Below are 24,399 nucleotides of genomic sequence, written 5' to 3'. Positions count from 1 at the left end.
AAACGATGAAGAATAAGGAAATCTCCCGTCTCCTCCTCCCTTCCAAAAGGCTATCGTTCGCCCGTGGCGCTTGAAATCACGAAAAACCAGATATAATGCTGGGACTTGATTATTTCACGAATTTCCATTAGATTATTTACTGAAACAGTGGCACCTAATCGGACGAGTGAGGATAAGAGTTATCGAGTCTCATTACTATATAGCATACCACTTGCACGATGTCGTTCAGATGTTACCGCCGAGAGCAAAGTCAAATTCAAGGTGCCTTTCGGTAATATACTGCACGCACGAGCGTATTTTGCGTGAATGTAGTTTTATATTCCATGGGTTTTCCTTTCATCGGACTGACCACCACGAAGAAAAAGAAAGAAAGAACGAATCAAAATCGAAATTATATAATCAATCGAGACGATTGCTCCCTCTGCTGCACTTGTATGATTATTATAAGACGAGCAAAGGCCCTGCGGCGTCGTGGGGAGTTTTCTGTATCGTCCATCCAACTCGTCTCGCTCCGGGACACGAGTGGCATTGAAAAAGTGAACGATGCGAGAACTCGTTTTTTTTTTAATGATGAGAATAAACCAGTCGGATTTATGAGAAGGAATAAGACGAAAAAATGGCACGCGGCTAATACGACGAAAAATAAAAGAAGAATCGAGGCAATCGACTCATCGCTTTATTATTCTCACGACAGTAGGGGCGTTGGATGCTCACCAGTTTTGCATCATCGAACAAAGCGGAGCAACGACGTAATGTCCCGAGCTCACCCCCCTCTACCTATACATGGAGATGAAGAGCCACACCCTGATGGTATTGGACTTATCGCCTATCTTTTCGAATTGGTGAAGGTCCGAGTAACTCCGCCTTGAGGTCGTTTCATCTCTAGTACCCAAGTTGCTCTGGCTATCTAATACGTGTTCATGCAAAAGAGCGAAAACATCCCAAAATGCCACACCCGGAAGTCGCCGTAGACTATATAAAGCGGAACCGAAGCGGAGGAAAAACGAACACTCTCGTTTTAACTTTCAGCACTCTTTCAACTCTCTCCATTCTTAATCAACATGCAAGTCGTAAGTTGATCAAATCATTTCTACATTTCACGCTGATAATTAATGATGTTCACATTTTAAAAATTTAGGTCGCCGTCCTCTTGGTTTGCTTGGCTGCCGCCAACGCTTTCGTCATCCCAGCCACCACCTTCGTCCGTGCTCCGGCTCATGACAGCGCCATCATCAAGTCCGACCGTCTTGGCGGAAACTTCGCTTATTCCACTGTTGAGGGCCACGCCTACGCCGCCGTTACCCCCGTCGTCCAGCGTGTCCTCACCCCGGTCGGAGTCTCTCACCACGCCGTTGCCACCCCCTACTACGGTTACCCAGCATACGGTTATTCCGGCTACCCTTACGGTTCATTCGTCGCTCCCGCTGCCGTTGACGCCAAAGCTGGCCAGCCCCTTTTGGTTGCATAAACAAGATATTCCAAGATGTCAAATCGAGACTTATTCTGTTGATTGAAATGTTCATATTCACGCTTATTGTAATACAAAAGAAAAAACATCGCTTCTGTTTATTCGCACATTCAATTCGATAAGGTCTTATAGATTGCCCTGTGTGGATAGTCGCTTAGTCATTCTTATGATTGTACAAGAAGTCACCATTCGTGACTTGCACCATAGAAGGACTCATCATCAACTATATACGTATAAAAGATAAAAGAGTATTCAATAAGCCAAAGGCGTTCCCAATTGCCTCGTCAACTTTCCTCTTCTATTTACAGCATAACAAATAAAACTACTTTTTGAAAGATGAAAAAAGAAGAAGAAGAATGACATGTATGGCCACAACCTTGATAAATCTTACAGATTCTTCCCGAATCTTGAACCCGCGTTGATCACAATGTTCGAAAGGGGGGGACCGGGAGACGGTGGACCACACCCGACTCATCCAGTTGGCCCATCACGCGGTTCGGCAAGGCCATCGCTTTCGTCGTCAACAATAACATACACACAAAAAAAAAAGACGAATCGCATCCCTTTGCGCATCAACTTACAAAAAAAAAGACCTTCTGGGAATAAACGAGTTTTTACTGATAAAATGCGTGATGATATCGTGAATCTACTGCGTGCTACTTTCGAGTATTCCGAGTACGCTGCAATCCTCGAGGAGATGAGCTGAAAGTGTTTTTTGCTGTTGCCTGCTGGAATGAAATGATAATAGACCCGCATCACTTATCGCTCCTTTGAGTCGGCCATCTCCCTTTGCTGATTTGCATGAGACTCACGCAGCCAACAAAAGTTTAGACGATAATATACGCCGAGCTAATTTGGAATTTTTTTGTTGCTGGTCAAAAATGTCCATGTCATCACCACGGTTCACTGGACTCATTATTATTATAAGTTATTCTTCTTTTTTAAAAAAATTAATTGTTTATAATTCACGATTCTTGATCTTCGTGACAGAAGCTGGAAAAAATGGCTTTACACATTCTTCTATAGAGTTTATTTAAAGACGAATATCCAGTTTAACCTTGGCCTGTCCGTTTCGGTCCCGGAGATGTCCGCGCAATCATCTAATTTATGACAAAAGCTTTTTTTCGTATACATTCATCACCATGAGAGACGCGCTTTGGCTTTTCACCCGAGACACACAATAACGCACGTTCCTTGTATCACGCACGTCTCTCTCGGCGGCCAGCACTTTTCGCCGAGTTCGTCGACCACCATTCCGTCCCATCAGCACAAGAGGTTGGAGAAATAATGTTTAGTTTCGGTCCGGCATTTTTGCTGGGGATATGTTGTAAGTATCGTGGGGCATTGTCCAGTCAACGAGTTATATAGTACCCGAGCCCCATGGACACTTGTAAATTCCTTCAGCAAAGATGGAGCCCAGCATATTTGGGCTTGATGGGCTTGATTATATGTGATGATACAGCGCTTCACCAAATTATGAGAAGAAGAAGATTCTTTACCCCCTGGCTTACGTCATGTCTACCACCCTTGCGTGTGCATATATAAGTTGGCGGTCTTGGCAGATGAACCTTGTCAGTCCACTTTCTCCGTCAAACCGGCTACTGCTACATAACCATTTTCGAAGGTAAAAGCAGATTCACCCGAGTCTTTTTTCACTTTACCTGTTTAGTCTTGTATCGGCCACTAGCCAAGACACTGCTGGGTGGTGGCTCCTGTGCTGCGCCATATACGTCTATACATCTTAGCTATGATTCATTTTGATTCGTTTTCTGTTTTCTCATTCCCTTTTCGGTGCTGCTGTTGCATTTCAACTGTTAGATGAATACGATGACGGTGTTAATCGGACTCGTCCTCATGATGAGTTTGACAGCTTCGGCCTATCCGTCCCGCTATTATTCCAGTCCGTCAAATAATTACCGCTACTACCAGCCGGAAATCGATCGGATGCTGGGATATTACAATCCGTATTATTACATGGTGGCTGCTCCGGTGCAATCCAGATCGCTGATGAGCGACGATTATTATTACCAGGATCCTTACCAAGTGTCCCAGTTGAACGACATGTTTTCCGACTACATCCTCGGCCAATTGTCCAAGAGCAAAGGACAAAACCGGCAGGGAGTTGAGATGAGAACGAAAGCCAATTCCAAAAACGGGATCAGTCGAGCAGGTAATTCCATTCCCGGAGCTTTTCTAGTTCCCGCCAAAGTCAACGGAGCCTTCGCCGGACCCCTGGCCGTCGTTCCCGCTCATTACGGAGGTCCCGGTGCAGTGACCAATAGCGCCGCAACCGGAGCCCAATACCTTCCCATTATCGACGGTCCCAATTGGCCGTTTCTTGGAAGGCCAAAGGTCAGTTCCTTCGGTGTTGATTCGCAATCATACAGTTCCGGAGGTGGTGCTCAATACGTTCCGGTTCCGGACGGTCCCAATTGGCCGTACATCGGAGTCGCCTCGCCGATCGCCGAAAGCCGATCTTCAAGTCCAAAGGATTACGATCAACATCTTATCGATGATGAGTCTTATTTTCCTATCGATTATCCACTCAATTATTATCCCGACGATGAGTACCTGTACGGTAATTACTGAATTTGCTTCAACTGGAACCCACATTTACAGTCCTTCCGGTCCACTTCAAGGCTGCTGTGAAACTTTGCTTGCCACTTAATAATAGTAATTTAACTATAACTTAAAAGACACTTTGCATTTCAAGACCGACACGTATGCGGGCGATTTTTGCTGGTGGTCCGGTATATTGCTGTGGTTGGCAACTTTGAATTTTGTCAAATAACATTCTTCTTTTCCGTTGTTGGGTGTGGTCTCTGTCGGTGGTTAGCTATTTTTCAAAAAGAGACGCAGTGTAGTATTATTATAAAATTTGTATAACCATTTCCGGGATAATGTCGTATGTCATGGAAAAAAGAAATTTTATTTCGCAATTATTAAGACAGCTAAATATGTAATGTCCATCGAAGATTTATTTATTGGTACACGAAATAAAAAAAATTCGGAAAAAAAAAACACAAGATTTTTATTATTCTGAATAACTTGGAATAGTTTGGAGACGAAATCGGGATGGCCACTCTCGTCATCTGAATGGTTAGCAACAGAACAAAGACAGCCAAAGTGAATTTCAGCTTTTGATCGATGGATCAAAATCTACAAGTTGGGATTTGGGACACGCCCTAAAAGAAAAACCGGATTCACTTTCCCTAACATGTAACTCTTTTCCCGTCTACTCAAAAGCAGAAGGGCAACGTGAAAATAAAAATAGAAAAAAGAGTAAACTAAAAAAAGAAACATTAAGAGCAGGCACAGGGATGATTAAATTTCACGTCAGGGAAATGGCCTTGCCACACGGGGAGACTCTTCGAGACGAATCGGCAACTTCAAGATCAAGGGCGACGCCTTGGACGAACGAATATCATTAATTGGGTGTGGACCTGAGTCCTCCTTCCTCCTCCCACTCCCCCGTTTCCCTTCGATGGAGATAACAGATGGTAGGGGGAGTTGTGGGAGGAGAAGAAATCTTGAGAAGCCCAAGAAGAATAGAGAATGTTCAACACCATCTAGTCGTTGCGTCCTCAAGGTTAGCAAGGGAAGAAACTCCGACGCCCATCGACTATTCGCGTATAAAAATGGATCGTAACTCCCAGTTCAATCGTCAGTTACCGACAAGTTCTCAATTCAGTCTCAAGTCGAAAATGAACCCTTTGGTAAGAGACAACTTCTTCCATACATACTTACTTACTTCTTCATCTTTAACATTTTTATAATTGATGAACGCTCTTCAAAAACTATTGTTTCCATTTCATTCTCAAACTGATGACATTGATTTCATTTTGGCAGATTTTGGTCACTTTTTTGGTTGCCGCCGCATCGGCCGCACCGGCTAACTTGGTCAACCCGGCCGTCCCGTGTGCCCATGGAGTCGCTGCCGTGGCCTATGCCGCCGCTGCCCCAGTCCCTTACCCAGCTGCCCTGACCTACGCCGTCCCTGAGCCCGTCCAGGTTGCCGTTCAACCCCAAATCACTTACGACTTCCCCGTTCCAGTATCTGCTCCTGCTCCAGCTCCTGCCCCAGTAGCTGTTGCCGTACCTGCACCAGTTAAGGTTGAATACGACTTCCCTGCACCAATTGCCGCCCCAGCACCAGCCCCAGTTGTTGTTGCTGCTGCTCCAGTAGCTGTTGCCGCTCCAGTCAAAATTGAATATGACTTTCCCGCTCCCATTTCGGCCCCAGCACCAGCTCCAGTCGTCCCGGTTGCTGCTCCCGTTGCCCTGCCGGCACCAGTCAAGATCGAGTACGACTTCCCTGCACCCATCTCTGCTCCAGCTCCGGCACCAGTTGTTGTTGCTGCCCCAGCACCAATCACCTATGCCGCACCTGCACCAGTTAAGGTTGAATACGACTTCCCCGCTCCTATCTCCGCCCCGGCCCCAGCCCCAGTTGTCGCTGTTGCTGCTCCCGTTGCTTATGCCGCACCAGCCCCAGTCGTCCAGGTTGCCGCTCCCGTCAAAGTTGAATACGACTTCCCAGCACCCATCTCTGCTCCTGCTCCCGCTCCCGTACCAGTAGCTGTTGCCGCTCCGGCTCCAGTTGCCTACGTTGCCCCGGCTCCAGTTGCCTATGCCGCACCTGCCCCAGTCCATGTTGTCCCCCAGGCCTTCGAGACCAGGGTCCACTACGCCGAGACTCCCGTCGTCGTCGGACACACTTCCACCATCATGAAGCCCAACTTGGGAGCCGGTGCTCACGTCACCAACTTTGACTTCATGGGATTGGCCCAGACCAAAACCGTCGGACAGGAATCCTTCGTCCAAAAGTCCAAAGTTTTGGCTCCCGCCCGCAGCGTCTCCGAAATCACGCCCCAGGTGACCGTCCAACACCCGACCAAAGTCAACGTTGAAAAGTTCGCCGTTGAGGTGCCCGTCGCCGCTCCTTACGCCCAGCCCGTCCCAGTTCCAGTTGCTCCCCAATACGAAATCCACCAGTATCACGCAGCAGCTGCCGTTCCAGCTGTCCATTTCCACAATAGCATCCCATGCGCTGACAAGAAACACTATTAAATCAAATCGACTAGCTCTTATTCTACATAATCTTCAAATTCAAACTCAAGATTGATCTTTGATTCGATGTTTTCGATTGTGTTATGTTAATACCGGAATACATAAAACCTTTTTTGATTGTAATTTTGTCTTTTTAATGGTTTCACCTCTCAAATCCTATACGCAATTGATTTCTCAGTTGGGCAATCAAATATTCTTGACTGGATGAGCGCTGTGATGCGATCTGGTTATCATCTATACTGTTAACTTTGTGCCCGCAGACAACAACTGTCAATGATTTGCATTTCATTGTTTTGTTTCCTACTCGTTTTTTGCACGCAAAGAACCAGTTTTACAGTAATTCTGCTGCTACCCAAGTAAACCGCACCGGTTGGCCTTGGTAACAACTAACCAGTTGGCTGATGCAAGTGATGCATATAACAAAGTGCGATAGAAAAAAGTATTAAACAAACAGCCAAGTCCATGCGCTAGTCTGCCATCAAGTTACATTAGTTGGCCTTCGCAGCTTCGTAGGTTTAGAACGTATAGGAACGATTGCCCGAACTTCTAGACATAGGAGACTGTATAGACTAGTATACATGTTGACCTACTTTATAACTTTAACAGTTATAAAGTTTTTTAAAGTTTCCCGCCCTACAATCTTGCGATCGCAGTGACCTGTGGTTATAAGTTATGCAACAGCTTCTTTTATGTAACAATTTATGCAAGGCATAGCCTATCCAATATTAAGAAAAAAAAAAATAGTTGATAGTGATTTCCCAATAATCGTGACTGGAAAAAATTCCTCCCGCCATAGATTATCGATTTGATACGCCTCAGCGGAATAGAAGAAATTTCAAAGCAAGTCCCGCGCCTACAGGAGTGAAAAAAAAGCACATTCAAAAGAAAGAAAGGCCTTTCTTTAAAAATTGAACATTGAAATTCCTTGTCGGTACTGATGCGTTCATAGGCTTGTATGCAGTACTGGTACCTATATAATAAGGTTTACATGTTCATCAGACTTTCAGTCGGCCTCGCTAATTCCTCTCTTCCGTTCCTCTTGGAAATAAATACAGTACACGTTATTGTTGACCAACGTAAGTGAAACCGCAATGAAAACGATTTTGGCAAGTATTATTATTTACTCTTTCCTGACAACAAAGTCTATTTATTTTTCCGATTCACTAAAGTAAAAAAATTGACTACCAAACGTGTACAGGTCATTGCATCGTTGGTGTGTTTATTCGCACCTTGCCTTGCAGCGCCTGGATGGAACTCACGTTTCCCTTCCGGCGTGGGCGATCCGAACGTCGCCAATGCCAAGGTCAACGAGGCATCCTCCCGCCGTCCTGTCCGAATTGAAAATTTAATCAAGGAAATAGCCGATGGCAAAAGGCAAAAATCTGCATTCAGACACTCGACTATTGTCAACGTCATAGCTCTGCCGGATGAAGATTACCAACCCCCAGAGGAGGAGATTCTTCCGCAAGACTCTTCTTATTGTAATCACTATTATTTTATTAGCTATTTCCTCACTCCCAATAACAACTTGATACCTATTTATTCTTATTACTGGCCCAGCTATTCGGTTTACTCTCCTTATGATTATTAAAAAATCTAAATTTGACATAATAAAACAGTTCCCATCTACGGAAATCATTTTCCTTGTACTGGTTGAAACTAGAACAGCCAGTCCAGTCGTGATGCCTTGTCTTCAATATCAGTCTATTGAGGTGAAATAGAAAGGTGTGGTTCTCTTTTGATGGGCTCGAACAGGAAGTCTTCGTCCATCGTCCATCGCGACCATGAGCCGTTTTGATGGCGGCGTCTATAACAATTGTGGCGGTCACTCTCCATTTCATTACTGGCATTATCGGCAATGTGTTTCTTATACACTGGAATATTTTTACAGACTCCGTTGCCATATACGTGAGGAAGTGCACGTAATGACCATCGCGCATAAGAGATTGAAGAACCGGACTTGGAAGACTACTTCAAGGACGGTGAGCATTTTGACCACCGCATGAAAGCGCGTAGCCATTTCAAATTCTGATTCTTTTCAAAATTGGAAGTTTCTGCAAGTCTTTGTTTGATTCCTCCAAGGATGAACAAGACGCAAAGGGACCATCCATTATATTTTTATCATTGGTGGTAACCCGTTTAATATTGATACAATCGAGAAAAAAAAATCACTTATAAAAAAAAACTGCACGAGAGAATTCTGGTTATGTATACACGAACAAGAATAATTTATTATTTTATTCAGCTTCATCTTTAACATCACCGGAGGAGAAACGTGAGAACATCCAACAAAGTTTTCAAGGCCGAACAAAAGAAGAAGGTTTTGCAAAGCGTAAATTATGATGCTCCTATATATCTCCCAGCAGGTATACGTATAGCAGGTATACGTTTCTGCTGAAACACGCACAACACGCTCTGGTTGTTTGATGAGAAAAAATTGGGCAACAAGGCAACAACCCACCCGGATGCTCATATCTGCGGGCGCTCTCCGCAACATGAAAAAGTTGATCTTCCACCTTTCACTTTTTCCCACTTGTTTGGCGTTTTTGTTTTATTTGTCTATTGTCTGTCCATCTCCTTATTCTTGTGTCACTCGACGCCGAAAAATCGTTTGAAACAAAAACAAAAAATGAGGAAACTTTAACGATGCAAACGAGACTTGATGGTTGCTGACGCACTTCACTGCCAAGGTTATTCCCGGCGTCAAACCGGTACACGACCAGGGTGTGGTCTGCCGAGCGCGCTTCTTTCTTTTTTTCAAAAGCTGCGCAAAGAAATGGGATGTTTGGCGCTATTGGGTAGTAGGATCCGAAGATATGTTGAAAGATATCATCCCCACCGCGCGGTGCAAGTTATTCACAAGGTTGGCAAGTCCAGCAGCATCACAAATTCACAAGGTTCTCTATAAATATAAATAATATAGCGCTGGCGCGGAAAACGAAAGCGGCGGTACAGCCATAAAGATGAGAAATGTGACCGCAAACGAAACAAAAATTCTTACGTTCGACGCCCCCCAAAAAGGAGGAAAGAGTTGGAATATAATAAACAAGACAATGAAAAAAGCTAAGCGCAGGAGGTCTTCCTATGTATACTTTATTGTTATTGCGCTACACATGTTACTATTATTTACGGCCCATTTTGTCTGAGAAAGAAAGAAAAAATGAGCCAGGCTCACCTTGCCAGCGTCGGAAGTGTAAAAACGCTGGGCAAATATTAAACGGCCCAAGCGCCGAGTATAAATACTTTGGCGAACATCTTCAACAAACGAGTCACTCTTCCAATTCACGTCGTCCTACCAGGAATATCCAGCAACAACATGAAGCTTTTGGTAAATTATTTTAAAAGGGTAAAAACTATTTCGGAATCAAATAATATTGAAGGTCCTTTTTGTTTGTTGCGGCGCAGATAACTATTTTCTCTTTGGTGGTTGCCACCGGCCTATCCGCACCGCTACATCTGGTCTACCCGCACACATTTCCGTTTCCAGCAGCCTATCCATCTCCGGTGGGCCTACATGTCGTTCACGCTGTTCCAGCCGTTGAGACCAGAGTTCACTACGCAGACACTCCCGTCGTGGTCGGCCATTCTGCCACAATCCTGAAACCGAATTTGACTCCATTCGCCGTCGCTCCTCTGGCCGCTCCAACAGTCGCCGTCGCTCCCTCGGTCGATTCTGTCGTCGTCGAGACCAAAAAAGCAGATGAGACTGTCGCCGATCCTGATGTTATTCCCGAGGCCAAGAAAGAAGAACCCACGGAAAAGGCCGTTCCATTAACGTACGTCGCCCATCATCCGTTTGCTTTCGCTGCTCCAGCTCCACTGACTTTTGCTGCTCCGCAAATTGGCTATGGTATCGCTCCGACCGTCTTGAATGTTAAGGCATCCGTCCCAGCTGGCGATGCTCCCCCTATGGACGATCTTGTTACCAAGGAAAAGGTTCTTGCACCCGTCCGTGCCATCTCCGAAGTGACTCCCCAGGTGACCGTCCAGCATCCCACAAAAGTCAACATCGACAAAGTTGCTGTCCAAGTGCCAGTGGCTACGCCATACGCTTTCCATGTCCCGGTTCCAGTGGCTCCCCATTACGAGATCCATCATGTTCACACTCCGGCATTAACCGTAGTAGCTTAGTATGATTCCGTTCTCTTATGCATTCCACCCACTCCTGCCTTCAACGTATTGGAAACATCATTTTGGAATACTTACAGAAAATAAAGTTTCGGTCTTTCGGTTTATTGACGTTAGAATTTTTGATAAAGATAGGTCATTATGTCGGTATAATGCGAATACCAATAATAAGCCGTATTTAGCATTTTTTAATAAAAAAAATTATTCCTTCTTGACTTTCAAGAGGGCCCTGGATTCAAAATAATTCCCATCCGATCAGCGGATGTCAAGTGTGGCTGAGATAACCGATTATATCGTTTTTGAGCTGTTTGGATTTAGGGTCGATTGAAATTTCTATCGATATCTTAAGAAAACATGACTAATTAGAATATTAGTGTCGTCTGCTCCCGTTTTGTTTAAAAGATTCGCAAAAAGCATGCAAAAAGAGACGAAGTTTAAGAAGTATAAGATTAAGTTTAAGAAGAATATGGAACGATAAATTTTTTGCGAATGTACGTGGCTGCACGAAAAATAGCACAATAATTAAAATGATAAAAATGTGATCGACCGTCGTGTGAATTCTGGTGTCGCTGTTCTTCATGCCCTCTATGCTGTTTGGCAGGTAAATAAAACTAAGAATACAAACAGAATGATTATGGGAGCTTAGATAGAAGAGCTTAACCTGTTACAAATTAGTGAAATGTACCTGCTTGACTAGCATTTATCATGCAAGCCCCCTGCCGAGACATGGCAGTTTGTTTGCACTTTATAACCTTTTCTTTTGTGCAGATTTGAGGCCTGAGCGAGCCATCATCACAGACTAAGAATGCCATTATAACCACAAGATATGCCAGTTTTGTTTGTGCTGGACCTGGTATTGATTTCTAAACAATGACTATCATCACCAACAATCCCAGAATCATTGCTTGGGTAATGATTTTCGTTACTTTTATTAACCTGTAATCTGGTACAAATTCTAATGATTCATTGTAAAAATGCAGTGTAAACAAGTAGGGGTTACCCACTGTCTTATTTTAAACTTTTCTTCCTTGTTGTTTCTGTAAATAATTTTTGTAACCCAATTTTATTTTTGTATTTAGACAAACAGCATCATGATTGGAGAAACTTCCGATGTCGGCCGAGTTATCACGTCTTCCCCTTTCTTTAAATGTCCTCGTGTACACCCATGCGAGTGTGGGGGTATTCACGAGGACCCAGCCCCTTTTTCTATCCTGCCTGGTGGATCCGTGGATTCAACTCTTCTACAGATGGAGCCCTCGTTGATGCCTGGCTGTGGAGATCCCAGGATTAAAGGTAGGACAAATTTATCGCTATTCTTCCTATTTGATTATCTGATGGAAGTTCGATTATTCCAGAGCTAGACGGTGTGGTACTGTTTGCTCTTGCCGTTTTTGTTAACTCAGTTCAAAGAGTTCGTTAAATTCAAGTCATTTGTAGAACAACTTAGGCATGTTTTCGCACCGGTCGATTGGTTGTGTACATTTGCCTTGGAGGCAAGGCACTGGCCTCGATTCTGAGAAAAAATTGTACGTCAAGCCCAGCCACAGAAGAACCGCAATAAATCCTTGAAGTCCGTTAAACTTTCAACGTATACCATATCCAAGAGGAATAATTTGAAGGACATTTTTTTATCACTTTTCCTCTTACAGTTACACTGTGCTAATGGAGACAACTCCCTCCTTTTTCATTAATCAGGCTTTATACGTCACTATTCGTAAAAATGTGTAATTTTCGTCACTTGTACAGCAATAGTAAAAAAAAACTGTTACAGGTTCGTTTACGTCAGGAAAGAGTAGATATCATGTTTCAGTAAAGACAAATTCAGTCGATTTCATTTAGTGGGTCTTGGAGCTGCATGGGATGCCATCGTGGAAATGGACAGCTGGAACGGCAGCTGCTGCGTGATACTGGTGGATTTCGTATTGGGGAGCAACTGGAACTGGGACGGGCTGGGCGTAAGGAGCGGCGACGGGCACCTCAACGGCGAACTTTTCAACGTTGACTTTGGTCGGGTGTTGGACGGTCACCTGGGGCGTGATTTCGGAGACGCTGCGGGCGGGAGCCAAAACTTTGGACTTTTGGACGAAGGATTCCTGTCCGACGGTTTTGGTCTGGGCCAATCCCATGAAGTCGAAGTTGGTGACGTGAGCACCGGCGCCCAAGTTGGGCTTCATGATGGTTGAAGTGTGTCCGACGACGACGGGAGTCTCGGCGTAGTGGACCCTGGTCTCGAAGGCCTGGGGGACAACATGGACTGGGGCAGGTGCGACATAGACGGGTGCTGGAGCGGCAACAGCTACTGGTGCAGGAGCGGCTAAGACAATAGGAGTAGCAGCATAAGTATGGGCGCAGGGTACAGCGGGAACTGGTGCGGCAATGGCAGCAGCAAAAAACAGAGGAAGGACGGCCTTTTGGGGAAACAAAACATTAATTATTAAAAAAGACAAAATAACTCTATTAGCAGTGAGCGACAATCTTAATTGAAACCTACAAAGAAATGCATTTTGGTTTTCTTAGTTGCGATTGAGCTGGAACACTGACTCGATTGTGGAGAGATTTGTGTGCAGTATTTATACAAGAAAAACAGGGCGTTGGTCTTGACAAACGACTTGCGACTAGAATGCGCTCTTCTACCCTCTGCTACCACATTTCTTTTTCTTTTTCCGCATAAAATCTCATTTTAACTCTTCCGGCTATATCTTGGCGTGGGTCTCCAATCCATCTCGTCTTGATAACCTTGTGGATTCATGGTCATCTCGATTACTCTTGAACGAAAATCCATGACTTTAGTTTATTTGATCTTATTTGATGCCAAATCCTCAAATACTTTCATTTTCATTGAACTAGTTTTCCCTTTAACTTAACGAATTGATTTAGCACGCGTTGTAATAAGACTGCTAGGTTTCGTACTGTACCTGACTAATTCTGAAGGAGTATGACCATGTACGTCACTACGGCACCCACCAACTATAACAAACCAAATCAAATTGAGAATTGCTCGTTAGATTTTGAATTAAATTTCGGTAACAGTTAGTGAAATTTACAGCCGGAATAAGGTGCACTCCAACTTTAAACACTCCTGCAGCCGACATTTGGATGCGATCTTCATTCATTTGCATCAGGATTGTCATCTCCTTAAATAGTTAGGTGTGAAACAGTAAGATTTTAGCAGTTAATACTGGACTTATAATGAAACCTACTGCAACATTTTCAGCCAGCGTTTTGGAAAATCTAGAATAAGACCGTGCACATAATCGCTCCCGAAGAATTCGAACCTGATTAAACATAAGTTCAATTAATGGTAACTAAGGTAACATTCGTATAAATCTAAAATGTATGATAACATTATACTTGATTAACGGGCATGTCAGCGGCAGTGAAAATGACCAATAGTCGGATCCAGTCGCAAACAAAAAGGAAAGGAGAAACAAACAATAAATTTCCTATTATGAGATTTGAATAAGTAAAACTATAAATATAGGTGAAGGCAGCGCTGACGACGGTGACGAATTTCACAGTTAAAATGAAAAGGACAGGGACTGAGAAAAGGTCGTTCAGTTCGGATGAGGCTTGGCATAGGTAATCAAAGATTAGAGCGTTTTGTCTTAATTCTTTTATGTTCTCCGCCCTGCATACCTCATTCAACAAGAATTGAACAGTAAGATTGAAATTAATTTTTAAATATAATTCAGATTATGTCCTACCTTTTTCGGGAAGCCACCGGAAGTCCGTTAGCATCGCTCTTGCCCGAGTTTAGAAATAAAAGTTGTACGTAGTGACTGATGACGTAATAAGACATGTGAATGAGCAAAAATGTGCATTCAATCATTACGTTGACCAGTGAGAGCATGAAGTATGAAACTACAGTTATCAACAAGCCCATATCCGCCGTAAATAATTGTTGAAAGAGAGAGGCCAACACAACGAAGGAAAATACAACCTGTTGTCAATAACAATCGCGTCTGTTTGAAAAGTTGTAATGGCTGAAAAAAAAAATTAAATTAAAGTTTATCTGAAGCTTACCGTTGAGACGATGAGTGTAACAGCGATAATAAACCGATACCCAAGAAAGCACTGGTGCTGCTCGATAAATTTCTCCCCGAAAAGTCTCTCTACTTCTTGTAGGGCTTCGACAGCTTTACGCAGTTTCCGGTAGTTCAAAGCTATCCAGCGGGATAGCAAAATTTGGGCAGTGTAGGAGAACATGGTTATTCCGCTCAGAATGGTGACGGTCATTGGAACATTTTTGTCGTTTATCAATCCATCAAGTATACTTACAGAAAGCTTTACCATCATTGCGACCAACACAAATTGCATCAGGAAAATGCCCATAAACCACCAGGTACTGCGATGTTTGAAGGAGAATGTAAATCTCACAAATTTCTTTGAAATTTTATTTTCTTCGATCGTGAAAGGGATCATGCCGCAGGCTTGACAGAGGCTAACTAATGGGCGTAAGTGTTCAAAGACCGACATGACAGAAACCTATAAACTCCAACCGAAAGTAGAATATTGAAACAATCTCGCGAAGACTTTTTTGTCTATATGCTGCATATCAGGTGTTAGGTTTAGGTAGTCATGGAAACGCCAGGTATGGAGTGTTTTATTTGAACAAGTCATTAACATTAAAGTTCATAGGTTGTCGCGAGGATGTAAGAGGATCATATGCGTCGTTTCTGTCTGGAGATTCGTTGATTGATTAGAAAAGAACAGCGGGATACACTTTAAATTAGAGAAATGGAAAGTGACCGCACGAGCCGTTATGCAGCTACTAAATACCAGAGGGGCACTTTGGTAAATACGAAATGAAAATGCTATTTTATGTTGACTTGTTTTGCAATGTATTCATCCAATCCACTTTACACGATTAAAATTGGTTCGTCTTATTAGGTGCGCTTCGCATATTTTGAAAACGCGCAAAGAATTATAATTAGTTTATTAATCCCTTGCTAGCCAACAAAAATAAACTCAGTGAAAATACCGAGGAATTGCAATAATGCATCTTGTATTAGCCAATTGAACCAGACATAACTAATTTTGTAAAAACAGTGAATGCAATCAAATAAAGAAATTAAAATATTAAAATTGTAATCCATTTTAGAATTAGTCTAATTTGGTCTGAAGCAATATAATGAAGTAAGTAATAATTGACGCAGTTAACTATGGATAAAGGAACAACAAAATCGATTAGAGGGTCTCAGCAATATTGACAAAATATCCAAAAGTAATCGCAATTACTACTAACTCACCGATGGGATAAGATTCAAGCCAACATGGAAAAGTCCTGCGGCTGACAATCGAATGCGCTCTTCGGAGATATTTTTGAGAAACAACAATGCCTTTTTGTTCAACGTACATTAAATGATTTTGTCCCGTATTTCTCATAATTTTAAGAATGACAGAAATGAGTATGTATTAAATTTACCTCAAGCTCATCGTCCATTTGAAGATCGGTTTCCTCATTCAAAATGGTAAAGATTCTCTCACGGAGATGTCGTGCCTATACAGAGAAAAATAAGACGTAAACTAGTAAACGAAAATGCTTGGGAAGGTTAGTTTTTTGTCGTACCTGAACGTTCGGAGATTCGGTAGCTTTAAGAACAACGAAAACACTCAAAAAGCTAACGATGGAATTTGCGACACATGCAGGAATAAGGACTTTGAAAAATTCATTATTGTTGTTCATCAGTCCATTAATGATGATATATAAACTAAAAGCTGATGAAACTAATCGAAGTGTCAGGAAGACTAACACGGAATACGAGAACACTTGATTTAAATTTGTGATCGCCTCGCACAAATATCCAAACATTCGCTTGCTGTGTCTGAGTTTGTATTTCCAACTTAATATTGCGTTAGTGTCCACCACTTTAATCCTGCAAGAGTAGTAAGTAATGACATGTATTATATGGTTAATGTATGATCAAAGAAGGTTAATGCGGTATACAGTCGCGGCTGAAAGTTTCTATACGTGTAGCTCAAAAATACGCCTTTTTACTGTGTATTGGCGGATGGTGTTAGCCTATGGTAGAGGTTGAGCTACCTTATTTGCTCGTTTCTTTATTTTTTACCGCCCTTCTTTACTTAACTCTTCCTCTTAACATCGATCACTAATTTACCCGCGATAACGCAAACTTAACGCAATCCTATTGCCTAATGCTAAAATGACACCAATCGATGCAGAAATTGTCACAGCAACAACCTGATCAATCCCCTGTCATATCACCCTTTAATTTAAGAGCTATTGCTCGAATATTGGGCATTGATGCAACTGTCTGATTATCGGCCACGGTTACCCATAGTTTAGAAAGCCGCGCCAACAAATCATTGTTGGAGGTGTAAGGGGGTAGGGGGTAAAACTTGAGAAAATCGAGCAAATAAGGTAACTCAACCTCTACCATAGGCTGACACCATCCGCCAATACACAGTAAAAAGGCGTATTTTTGAGCTACACGTATAGAAACTTTCAGCCGCGACTGTATATGTACCTAGCAAATTGTTTTTCTTCCGGGACGTTTTTGGTTGGCAAAAGTCGAAACGGTCGTTTCATATCCGAGATGATGAATTGAATGTAACAAGCAGTTATTTTGTAGCAAAGATAAAAGATTGAAAAGGTGCTGATCAGCATTATAGAAATGAAGAACCGACCGACGACAACCATAACAGCAGAAATCAATCCTTCGTTTTCCACCTCCAGATTGAATAAAGCGGTATTTGAAGCTATCGAAGCGATTGTCTGTAAATAATAATTTGTTTTTTATCGTTTTAAAAATTTAGGCTTCCAAATCGAACTTACACCAACGATTGCAGATATTATGCTTAACATTACGGACCGTGTCACTGTCGGAATGTCATCTGGAGACATATCATCCACCATCAACTCGCTGTTTATCTTCTGCAGAAAGTATACAATCCGACGAAAGCAGACGTATTTGATAATGACATAGCGAGACATAACCATCAATGCAATATAGAAAATGTGCTCCTGGAGAACGAAGACTGAAATGATGCGAGAAACATGGGATCGCAAGACTCCATCATCCTCATGAAGTACATTCCAAATCATTTTAAAGTCCCAACAAGAAACTACCACTGTGAAAGTGCACAGGAAAAAGAACCACCAAGCGACTGGGTGACGTAGGGAGAAAGAGAATTTTTTGAATTTAGTTTTCGTTGGGAATTCTTCAGTTTCCACGGAATACGGAATCACCCCAAACAACTGACAAAAAACCAAAAAGGGTCGAAGTTTTGTGAAAATTTGCATCTTGTTTTAGATCGCGTCTGTCCACAACGTTCTGAGTTGCTATACTGCAGGACAACAATTTTGCGCCAAGCGTCCCACTTATCGATTGGCGCATATTCTGCTTAGCTATCAAACGTTACGTTAACAAATAGGAACACTATTTCTTCCTTTTGACAATCCACTTAAACGATTAAAAAACGACTTCAGTATTAAATGCTGTAAGAATTAGAATGGCAAACGCCTTTGCGCTTATTAAAAAAAATTGCTTCAAACATTTTCAATTGTAAAATATGGTATTAATTGGGCAACTTTTCATTTTGGTTTTTCCTTGTATGTGAAACGTTCGGAAAATTATTTTGCGTCCTCCAATGTGTCGCAGGTATATTAAAGGAAATGCAAAACAGAACCTGAATGAGAACATAAGAGTTGAGCCACACTTCATTACTTTTATTAAAGAATCATGAGAAAGTACCTTTTCCCTGTAATACAGTTTACATAATACATATCAAACCATTGAAATTGGAGGGGAAAATAACCGTTTGAGCCAGTATGAGACAACCATTTTCTAACATAAAAACAAAACAAAACAAAAAATTGTTACGACTTTTAAGACAACTGGAAGGAAATTTTGCCGGTTATGACATTTCAAGAAAGTAGCGCCAAATAATGTTCAAATAAAAACTAATAATAATTATTTATCTTCGCTAGATTCACGAGAATCGGGAGTTTCAATAGATTCCCGAGAGTCATAAGGACGCAAGACGACTACTGCTGGGGCAACGGGGGCAGGTGCAGCAACTGGAGTCGGGGCTGGAGCCGGAACGGGAATGGGAGCCGGGGCGGGGACTGCAGGAGCAGGTTCAGGGCAGGGTACCGGGGCGGGAGCGGGAGCAAGAACTTGGATGGGAGCAGGGATAAAAACAACGGGAACCGGAGCGGGTGTTGGGGCAGGGGTAGGAGCAGGTGTCGGGGCTGGGGTAGGAGCGGGTGTTGGGGCTGGAGTAGGAGCTGGTGTTGGGGTTGGAGTAGGAGCTGGTGTTGTGACAGGTTCGGGTTCAGAGACGGCAATGGTAGCTAATTCAACATTCGGAACCAAATCGTATGAAACAGCCTGAACGTACGGACTGGCAATGGGAAAGGCGTGAACATACTGTTGGACTTGGGGAGCAGCCTGGATGTACGACGGATAGGCAGGAGCAGCAACGTATTGGGCTGAGGCGAAGGCGGAGGCCTGATGACTGGGAGCAGCAAGCAAGTTGTAGCCGAATTGAGGTACAACTGCTTGATTCCAAGCTTCGGGATATGCGTCATAAGTAACTGGAGCCGGATGGATGAGACAGGGCTCTCCGGGGATGGCTGGATACACCGGAGCAGTAAAGGCAGCGGCAACAAACATAGGCATAATGATCTATTTACAGGGTAGTAATAATAATAATTAATTTTTAAAAAATTTACTTTTCCATTTTAGAATGGTGAACATACCAAAAACTTCATGATGATAGACGTAGGTATATTTATTACGTGTTGATATTACGAATATTAGCTCGATACTGAAGATGTGCGCTTGCAGCCTATTTATACAAACTACATCAGGGCGTGTTGTTGGTTGCTGCTGGTCGTTGATCCTATCTGCACCATATCTCCGGGGGGTATCCTCCCACTTTCGTTGTCGAATTTTTTGTTGATGTTGTTGTTTTCTGTTGTTCTGGTTTCGAAAACCACTTTTTTGCGGTAGGTATTTCTTTCCACAGAAAATAGTCCAATGGCTAGTTTTTTCGTGACTTTCATGGCCAGCGTGCCATCGTGCTCATCTTTCCATTCAAGGCCGTGAAGACTTATTCTTGAAAAACTAGTTTCGTTGTTATCGGCCAACTCCTATTTCACTTCATTACGCGTTTGCGAAGAATATAAACGAATAGCTCCGGATAAGTCTTGTTTCGTTTCAAGTTCACATCACTCTTATCAATCTACAAAATAGAAAACCTAGTCTAGAAGTGACAGAATTTTTAAAAATAAAATTGTAAATGGGGAAAATGCCTTGTAGTAATTAATAATAATTAATTTGGATCTGTGCGTGAACTAAATATTATTTTTTATTTCGTATATATGGGTCAATTTTACAGACTTAGGACATGTACTACGTAAGCGCTAGTTCGTTCTAAACAGTGGAAGAAAAAAAAATTTAAGTTCAATAGACAATCTTTCTAAATGATAAATAACGTTGAACCCATTCAACCAAGTGGCCTATAACACGTATCACCCGAACTTTAAGGTGTTTGCCTTTCTGGTTACCTTTTTGCTCTCGTCCATCTAGTTTTATTTAATGGGTTTATATCGTGAGGCTTTTGACGTGTGTTGCTCGAATGGGTTTTGTCAGATTTCAGATCTTTACATGAATTCAAGGCCGATCCGAGCCTTTTTTCTTTCTTGTTTTCAGGGTTACCTAAGGTAATTCAACTCGAACATCGTAGATTCTTTTTGTTGCGTTTATGCAAGACCAAAGAAATATTAAGATGTTGAATATTTTCAATAAAAGCCATTGTTACTCATCACTATTTCTATATCGATACTTATTCCCCGTGACTAAATTGAACGGCAAGCAGTTCGAACCACATTTTACATTGAAAATGTTAAGGTTAAAAAAAGCACTACACTAATAAGGTAAAATTAAAATTTTGTTTGCAAAATTGGGTTTTAAAAATGCAGGAGGTAATCATTATTTAGATTTATTCAATGCCACAATTAATGGGTCATTCAATCATAATTTCTAATGCCCTGTTTTTAATTAATTGAACCAGCTAGTATTAGCTCGACAACTTAGGGTGGGGGTATTCGAGGAAAAAATGTGTTGTTATTTGTTAACTGTCCGTTAAATCGTTAACGGTTAACTTTCTACTCAAATGCCCCACCCTAGATGGCGAAGTCGTCGAGCTTGTACTCCATCTCGCGTCAGTCATGGGAGATTGTTCATGTGGACGATGTGGTTGTGGACGTTCTTTTCTTTACCGTTTCCGTTTGTCTTGTCCGTTTTCTTTTCTTTCATCATTACGTTGGAAAAAGATATGGCGACCACGTTACGAGGTGTCGGGTAATTACGAGGTGTCGGGTAACAAGAGGCGATTTACCGGCTTACAATTAATGCTGTATCAAAACAGCAGTGCAAAGCCCCGTGAAATGTAGATTGTGGTCGGGGAGAAGAACAGTTTTCCACAGTTAAGTAAGAATTTTTTAATATTGTGTTGTAATTTATGGGTAAAGTTCTGTTTGGACTGCCAACACCATGCTGCCAATCTCAAATTTATCTCCTGCAGAAATTTCTCTTAAATTGAAAAACTAGTGGCTAGTGCATTTGGTATATATTGCATTGGCTCTTAATGGCATTTGATTTTGCGTAAGGCCTTTTTACATACTAAGTCATTTCTGAAAGAGGTAAGAAACGGTAAGCTGAACATAAAGAAAAGGAAGTACTTAAAGTAATTAAAGATATTAAGTGGTAGAACGGGTAGAACTGTGTTTTATTTGTCCCACCTCCACCACATTTTAACATACAAAAGAATAATTAGAATTACACAAAATAATTAGAATTACACAAAAGATAGTTATTCTGTTAGGTTGTGTGTATATGTGTTTTTTTTTAAATATTTACTGAATATTTTAATGAAATTCTCTATTTATTTTCTCAGACTATAATATTTGGATTGCACAGTCTGGAATAAATTGTTGGTGGTGGTGATTGTTTAGAAAAAACTATTGCCGTGGAGTACTGTAAGATGTGGTACTACACAAGCTGCGCTGCTCATCAGTTTGAACAGTTGATTGCAGTTTTTCCACTACTGAATTTGAAAAGGCCCTTTGTCAAGAGAAAAATCCAATCTAAGCCGAAAAATTGAGACAGGTAACTCCACCAATATAGTTGACAAAATAATGTGAATAAGGTGCATACAATAAAACTACTTAGTAGGCTATTTGTCTTAAACATGCTAATAGTTTGTTATAATTTAGGCGCCAGCCAATCCTTTCTGGAATTTTGCTATGGACATTTTTCAAATGAACCTCAATGTTAAGAAAGGAGAAGAATCCCAAAATAGAGCTTGAAGAACCATCTACTACCGATATACCAATAACCAACGGAACTTATTCCATGCGCTCCAAGACGGCGTTATTATGGCGTGCTCTTGGCTTGCAGACTCATGGCAATTTACGACGGTTCTGGTGGAGTCATCAAGAAGGAAAGCAGTGGTAACCCTCACCAAATCAAAATCCTTCACCAACCGACATCATTTTCAAGTTTGACATAGATGGACGGCATCTGTTTGCGGTATGTAAGACCATGGCGTCAGAGAAGAGACATCGTAAATGTTACTTGTTCAAGTTCCCTTTAGCAAACCTTTATTACTTCTATATCCCAGACCAATTGCCTAAAGTACCAGGTAATGATAAAAAATTTTATTTCTTTTCGAATCCATATCTAAAGAACATTTTATTCTTTTCAACAGCAGATCTAGAAACCCAAAGTTGATGAAATTTGTCTTGAGGATTAATTGAGTTCTACAGTATCACGACGAAAAGCATCTAGCACGATATCGTTTAAGACTTCACATTGGCCAGACCTCTGTTCAGAATGTCTCGGTTTTCCACGCAAACGACATCAAATCGTTGAGCGAATTATCTTGGAAAGTTCGAATCCTCTGTGCATGTCCCAATGAGAAGAAATGGTGACCAAAGCCGGCAACCTAGGCAGAGACAGTAAAATTGGACAAGGAATTCACCCAATCTCGTCCACGATTGCGTAAACGCAAGGTACTATTTTGCATTATAACAAGAGGAACAAAAAAGCTGCTGCTAATACGACCACCTCATCTTTCTCGACTTAAGGGCCATTAGATATTTTGGTACTGGAGGTAAACCGAAATCTAAGACCATGAAGAAACTCGATGCTTATTCCTAATAGCAATTGCGCTCACTACATAATTCTCTAACCCATCACTAAAGAACACCACTCCTGCAACACAAACTAATGTTGTTCAACTTAATTGGTGTTTACGCAGCTGGGACAACTGGAATTCCCATGGGTCGGCGTATTCATCACCATTCATTCACCACCATAAATGATAACATATTTTAGGTTGATCGCGCAATGATGAGTTCAGCTTCGGGACCCCTACCTGGCTGTACTAATTGCTCTCCATTGCCTCCGCCACTCCAGTAATTATTAAAATTAAAATCTCTCGCGTGCCAGACCGCAAAAATTTTAATTCATTTCCTTACACAGATCAATGTCTTCTGGAAAATACAGTATCGCTTCACTGAGATGTATACTTTGCCATTCCAATGGCAAACTTAAAAGGAAATGTGCCATTCCAATGGCAAACTTAAAAGGAAATGTGCCATTCCAATGGCAAACTTAAAGGAAATGTGACGATTCGAACGTTGTGATTCGTTCACAGGACAAAGAAATATTAACCTCCGCAGTCCGAAGGTATCACATGTTACATTGTTTCATGAATTACTATGAAAAGGTGTGATCTCATTCAGCAGTTTTACCTGTAGAATTTTGATCCCAATTCTCAGCGGGTAGACTGGCGGTCGTTTGGTCAACTAAACGGCGGCTAAGCGTGTCCGGATGATAATGAGATGTTGCTGGATGAATGAGACGTTGTGACCATCTCCAAATTCGTGGTAGATCATCATTCAGCTCAATGTACTCCGGATCGGTTGCTATCAGTAACTGTTATAGACGATTGACTTTTCGTGTCCAATGGACTTGGTTTCTCAACAGAAGGTGTTTTCCTAATGAAATAAGACGCTTAATGGTCCATAATATTAAAATAATTATCAATTTTAGTCGTGTGACACCTGCCGAAGTGAAGGACACGAAAATGCAAAACATAACGAAACGCATTTCGACTTCCAGTGCTGGTGAAATTTAAAGTTAAAAAAAAAATCAATTTCTATTACAAACTTCTCAGAAGTTGGGTGTAATGAAAAGTCCCTCAAAGTAACATTTTTCTTTATAAATTGAAATAGTGGATCTCATTAAACATTGAAAAATTCATTTCTAGGAAGTATGTAAGCTTATTCTTCACCTGGAAGCATCCAAAGTTCTTCAAGGTCTAGGCTGCGTTAAACGTTGTTGGCTCAGCCTCTCCAGTGGTAGTATGTATTTGATTTATTGTGCCACGCTTCAGGTTTATAACCTTAAATATTTTAGGAACCAGAAATCTCTTTTTCCAAGGTTGCCGCTCAAGAGCTGGTTTCTAGTGAGTCCTAAGAGTAAATCCGTTTCTGTTCGAACGGATTTTTTCTGACGCTAGACGTCATAGCCTTTGATAATTTTACACTCAGTTTAATAACGTTTACTTTGCACATCTCTGAAGAAATTTCTCGCTGCTACTAAAAGAAACTTTTGTGTGATAGCTGTCAGTTTCTGTTTCAGCAACAAAGCTCACTTGTTAGTTTTTAGTAATAATGTCCTTTTTTTCTACTTCCG

At 41.8% G+C, this 24,399-nt stretch overlaps 6 protein-coding genes and 4 long non-coding RNA genes across 19 annotated transcripts; 7 read left to right on the top strand and 3 right to left on the bottom strand.

Moving 5' to 3' along the window:
• Nucleotides 1–968: 968 nt before the first annotated feature.
• Nucleotides 969–1,558, top strand: LOC124314892. The gene is made up of 2 exons (XM_046780310.1): nucleotides 969–1,070; nucleotides 1,139–1,558. The coding sequence occupies exons 1-2, from the start codon at nucleotides 1,062–1,064 to the stop codon at nucleotides 1,466–1,468; spliced, it is 339 nt and encodes a 112-aa protein (XP_046636266.1). The 5' UTR covers nucleotides 969–1,061; the 3' UTR covers nucleotides 1,469–1,558.
• Nucleotides 1,559–2,407: 849 nt separating this feature from the next.
• Nucleotides 2,408–3,419, top strand: LOC124314905. The gene is made up of 2 exons (XR_006911309.1): nucleotides 2,408–3,092; nucleotides 3,287–3,419. It is a non-coding gene; the product is annotated as an uncharacterized LOC124314905 (long non-coding RNA).
• Nucleotides 3,420–5,056: 1,637 nt separating this feature from the next.
• On the top strand, nucleotides 5,057–6,661 carry LOC124314715 (calphotin-like). The gene is made up of 2 exons (XM_046780036.1): nucleotides 5,057–5,184; nucleotides 5,318–6,661. Exons 1-2 carry the CDS (start codon nucleotides 5,107–5,109, stop codon nucleotides 6,536–6,538), a joined length of 1,299 nt encoding a protein of 432 aa, XP_046635992.1. The 5' UTR covers nucleotides 5,057–5,106; the 3' UTR covers nucleotides 6,539–6,661.
• A 327-nt stretch (nucleotides 6,662–6,988) lies between these two features.
• On the top strand, nucleotides 6,989–8,167 carry LOC124314878. The gene is made up of 2 exons (XM_046780293.1): nucleotides 6,989–7,644; nucleotides 7,737–8,167. Exons 1-2 carry the CDS (start codon nucleotides 7,630–7,632, stop codon nucleotides 8,127–8,129), a joined length of 408 nt encoding a protein of 135 aa, XP_046636249.1. The 5' UTR covers nucleotides 6,989–7,629; the 3' UTR covers nucleotides 8,130–8,167.
• Nucleotides 8,168–8,749: 582 nt separating this feature from the next.
• On the bottom strand, nucleotides 8,750–9,949 carry LOC124314941. The gene is made up of 2 exons (XR_006911398.1): nucleotides 9,714–9,949; nucleotides 8,750–9,440 (listed from the first exon to the last, which is right to left on the bottom strand). It is a non-coding gene; the product is annotated as an uncharacterized LOC124314941 (long non-coding RNA).
• Nucleotides 9,751–17,944, top strand: LOC124314798. 2 transcript variants are annotated; one of them, XM_046780167.1, is made up of 5 exons: nucleotides 9,751–9,866; nucleotides 9,944–11,267; nucleotides 11,435–11,575; nucleotides 11,746–11,959; nucleotides 17,444–17,944. In XM_046780167.1, exons 3-5 carry the CDS (start codon nucleotides 11,537–11,539, stop codon nucleotides 17,611–17,613), a joined length of 423 nt encoding a protein of 140 aa, XP_046636123.1. In that variant the 5' UTR covers nucleotides 9,751–9,866; nucleotides 9,944–11,267; nucleotides 11,435–11,536; the 3' UTR covers nucleotides 17,614–17,944. The 2 variants fall into 2 exon arrangements, with proteins under 2 accessions (XP_046636123.1, XP_046636122.1); XM_046780166.1 differs by lacking the exons at nucleotides 11,435–11,575; nucleotides 11,746–11,959; nucleotides 17,444–17,944 and having other exon boundaries at nucleotides 9,757–9,866; nucleotides 9,944–10,771.
• On the bottom strand, nucleotides 12,376–13,284 carry LOC124314827 (larval/pupal cuticle protein H1C-like). Its single transcript, XM_046780214.1, has 2 exons — nucleotides 13,158–13,284; nucleotides 12,376–13,074 (listed from the first exon to the last, which is right to left on the bottom strand). Exons 1-2 carry the CDS (start codon nucleotides 13,167–13,169, stop codon nucleotides 12,502–12,504), a joined length of 585 nt encoding a protein of 194 aa, XP_046636170.1. The 5' UTR covers nucleotides 13,170–13,284; the 3' UTR covers nucleotides 12,376–12,501.
• Nucleotides 17,945–18,341: 397 nt separating the features above from the next.
• LOC124314800 (lysine-rich arabinogalactan protein 19-like) lies at nucleotides 18,342–19,500 on the bottom strand. The gene is made up of 2 exons (XM_046780170.1): nucleotides 19,392–19,500; nucleotides 18,342–19,317 (listed from the first exon to the last, which is right to left on the bottom strand). The coding sequence occupies exons 1-2, from the start codon at nucleotides 19,401–19,403 to the stop codon at nucleotides 18,601–18,603; spliced, it is 729 nt and encodes a 242-aa protein (XP_046636126.1). The 5' UTR covers nucleotides 19,404–19,500; the 3' UTR covers nucleotides 18,342–18,600.
• Nucleotides 19,501–20,535: 1,035 nt separating this feature from the next.
• Nucleotides 20,536–23,271, top strand: LOC124314925. 8 transcript variants are annotated; one of them, XR_006911354.1, is made up of 6 exons: nucleotides 20,537–21,126; nucleotides 21,593–21,804; nucleotides 21,912–22,148; nucleotides 22,208–22,339; nucleotides 22,406–23,114; nucleotides 23,182–23,271. It is a non-coding gene; the product is annotated as an uncharacterized LOC124314925 (long non-coding RNA). The 8 variants fall into 8 exon arrangements; XR_006911352.1 differs by having other exon boundaries at nucleotides 21,912–22,339; nucleotides 22,406–22,810; nucleotides 22,902–23,114; XR_006911351.1 differs by having other exon boundaries at nucleotides 20,539–21,126; nucleotides 21,593–21,635; nucleotides 21,680–21,804; nucleotides 21,912–22,339.
• LOC124314924 lies at nucleotides 23,269–24,384 on the top strand. 2 transcript variants are annotated; one of them, XR_006911345.1, is made up of 5 exons: nucleotides 23,269–23,388; nucleotides 23,460–23,691; nucleotides 23,755–23,907; nucleotides 23,972–24,062; nucleotides 24,121–24,382. It is a non-coding gene; the product is annotated as an uncharacterized LOC124314924 (long non-coding RNA). The 2 variants fall into 2 exon arrangements; XR_006911346.1 differs by having other exon boundaries at nucleotides 23,276–23,388; nucleotides 23,445–23,691; nucleotides 24,121–24,384.
• Nucleotides 24,385–24,399: the final 15 nt, after the last annotated feature.

This window comes from Daphnia pulicaria, chromosome 10 (genome assembly GCF_021234035.1).
Source record: "Daphnia pulicaria isolate SC F1-1A chromosome 10, SC_F0-13Bv2, whole genome shotgun sequence".
In the NCBI taxonomy this organism is placed as follows: Eukaryota; Metazoa; Arthropoda; class Branchiopoda; order Diplostraca; family Daphniidae; genus Daphnia; species Daphnia pulicaria.
The sequence above is the reverse complement of the archived record's forward strand: the minus strand, read 5'-3'. Positions and strand labels throughout refer to the sequence as shown.

Excerpts from the sequence above, each read along its gene's own strand:
- LOC124314715 (XM_046780036.1), top strand. The coding sequence starts at position 5,107 with ATGGATCGTAACTCCCAGTTCAATCGTCAGTTACCGACAAGTTCTCAA. Across the intron at positions 5,185-5,317 it reads AGTCGAAAATGAACCCTTTG|ATTTTGGTCACTTTTTTGGT; the intron begins GTAAGAGACAAC and ends TCATTTTGGCAG.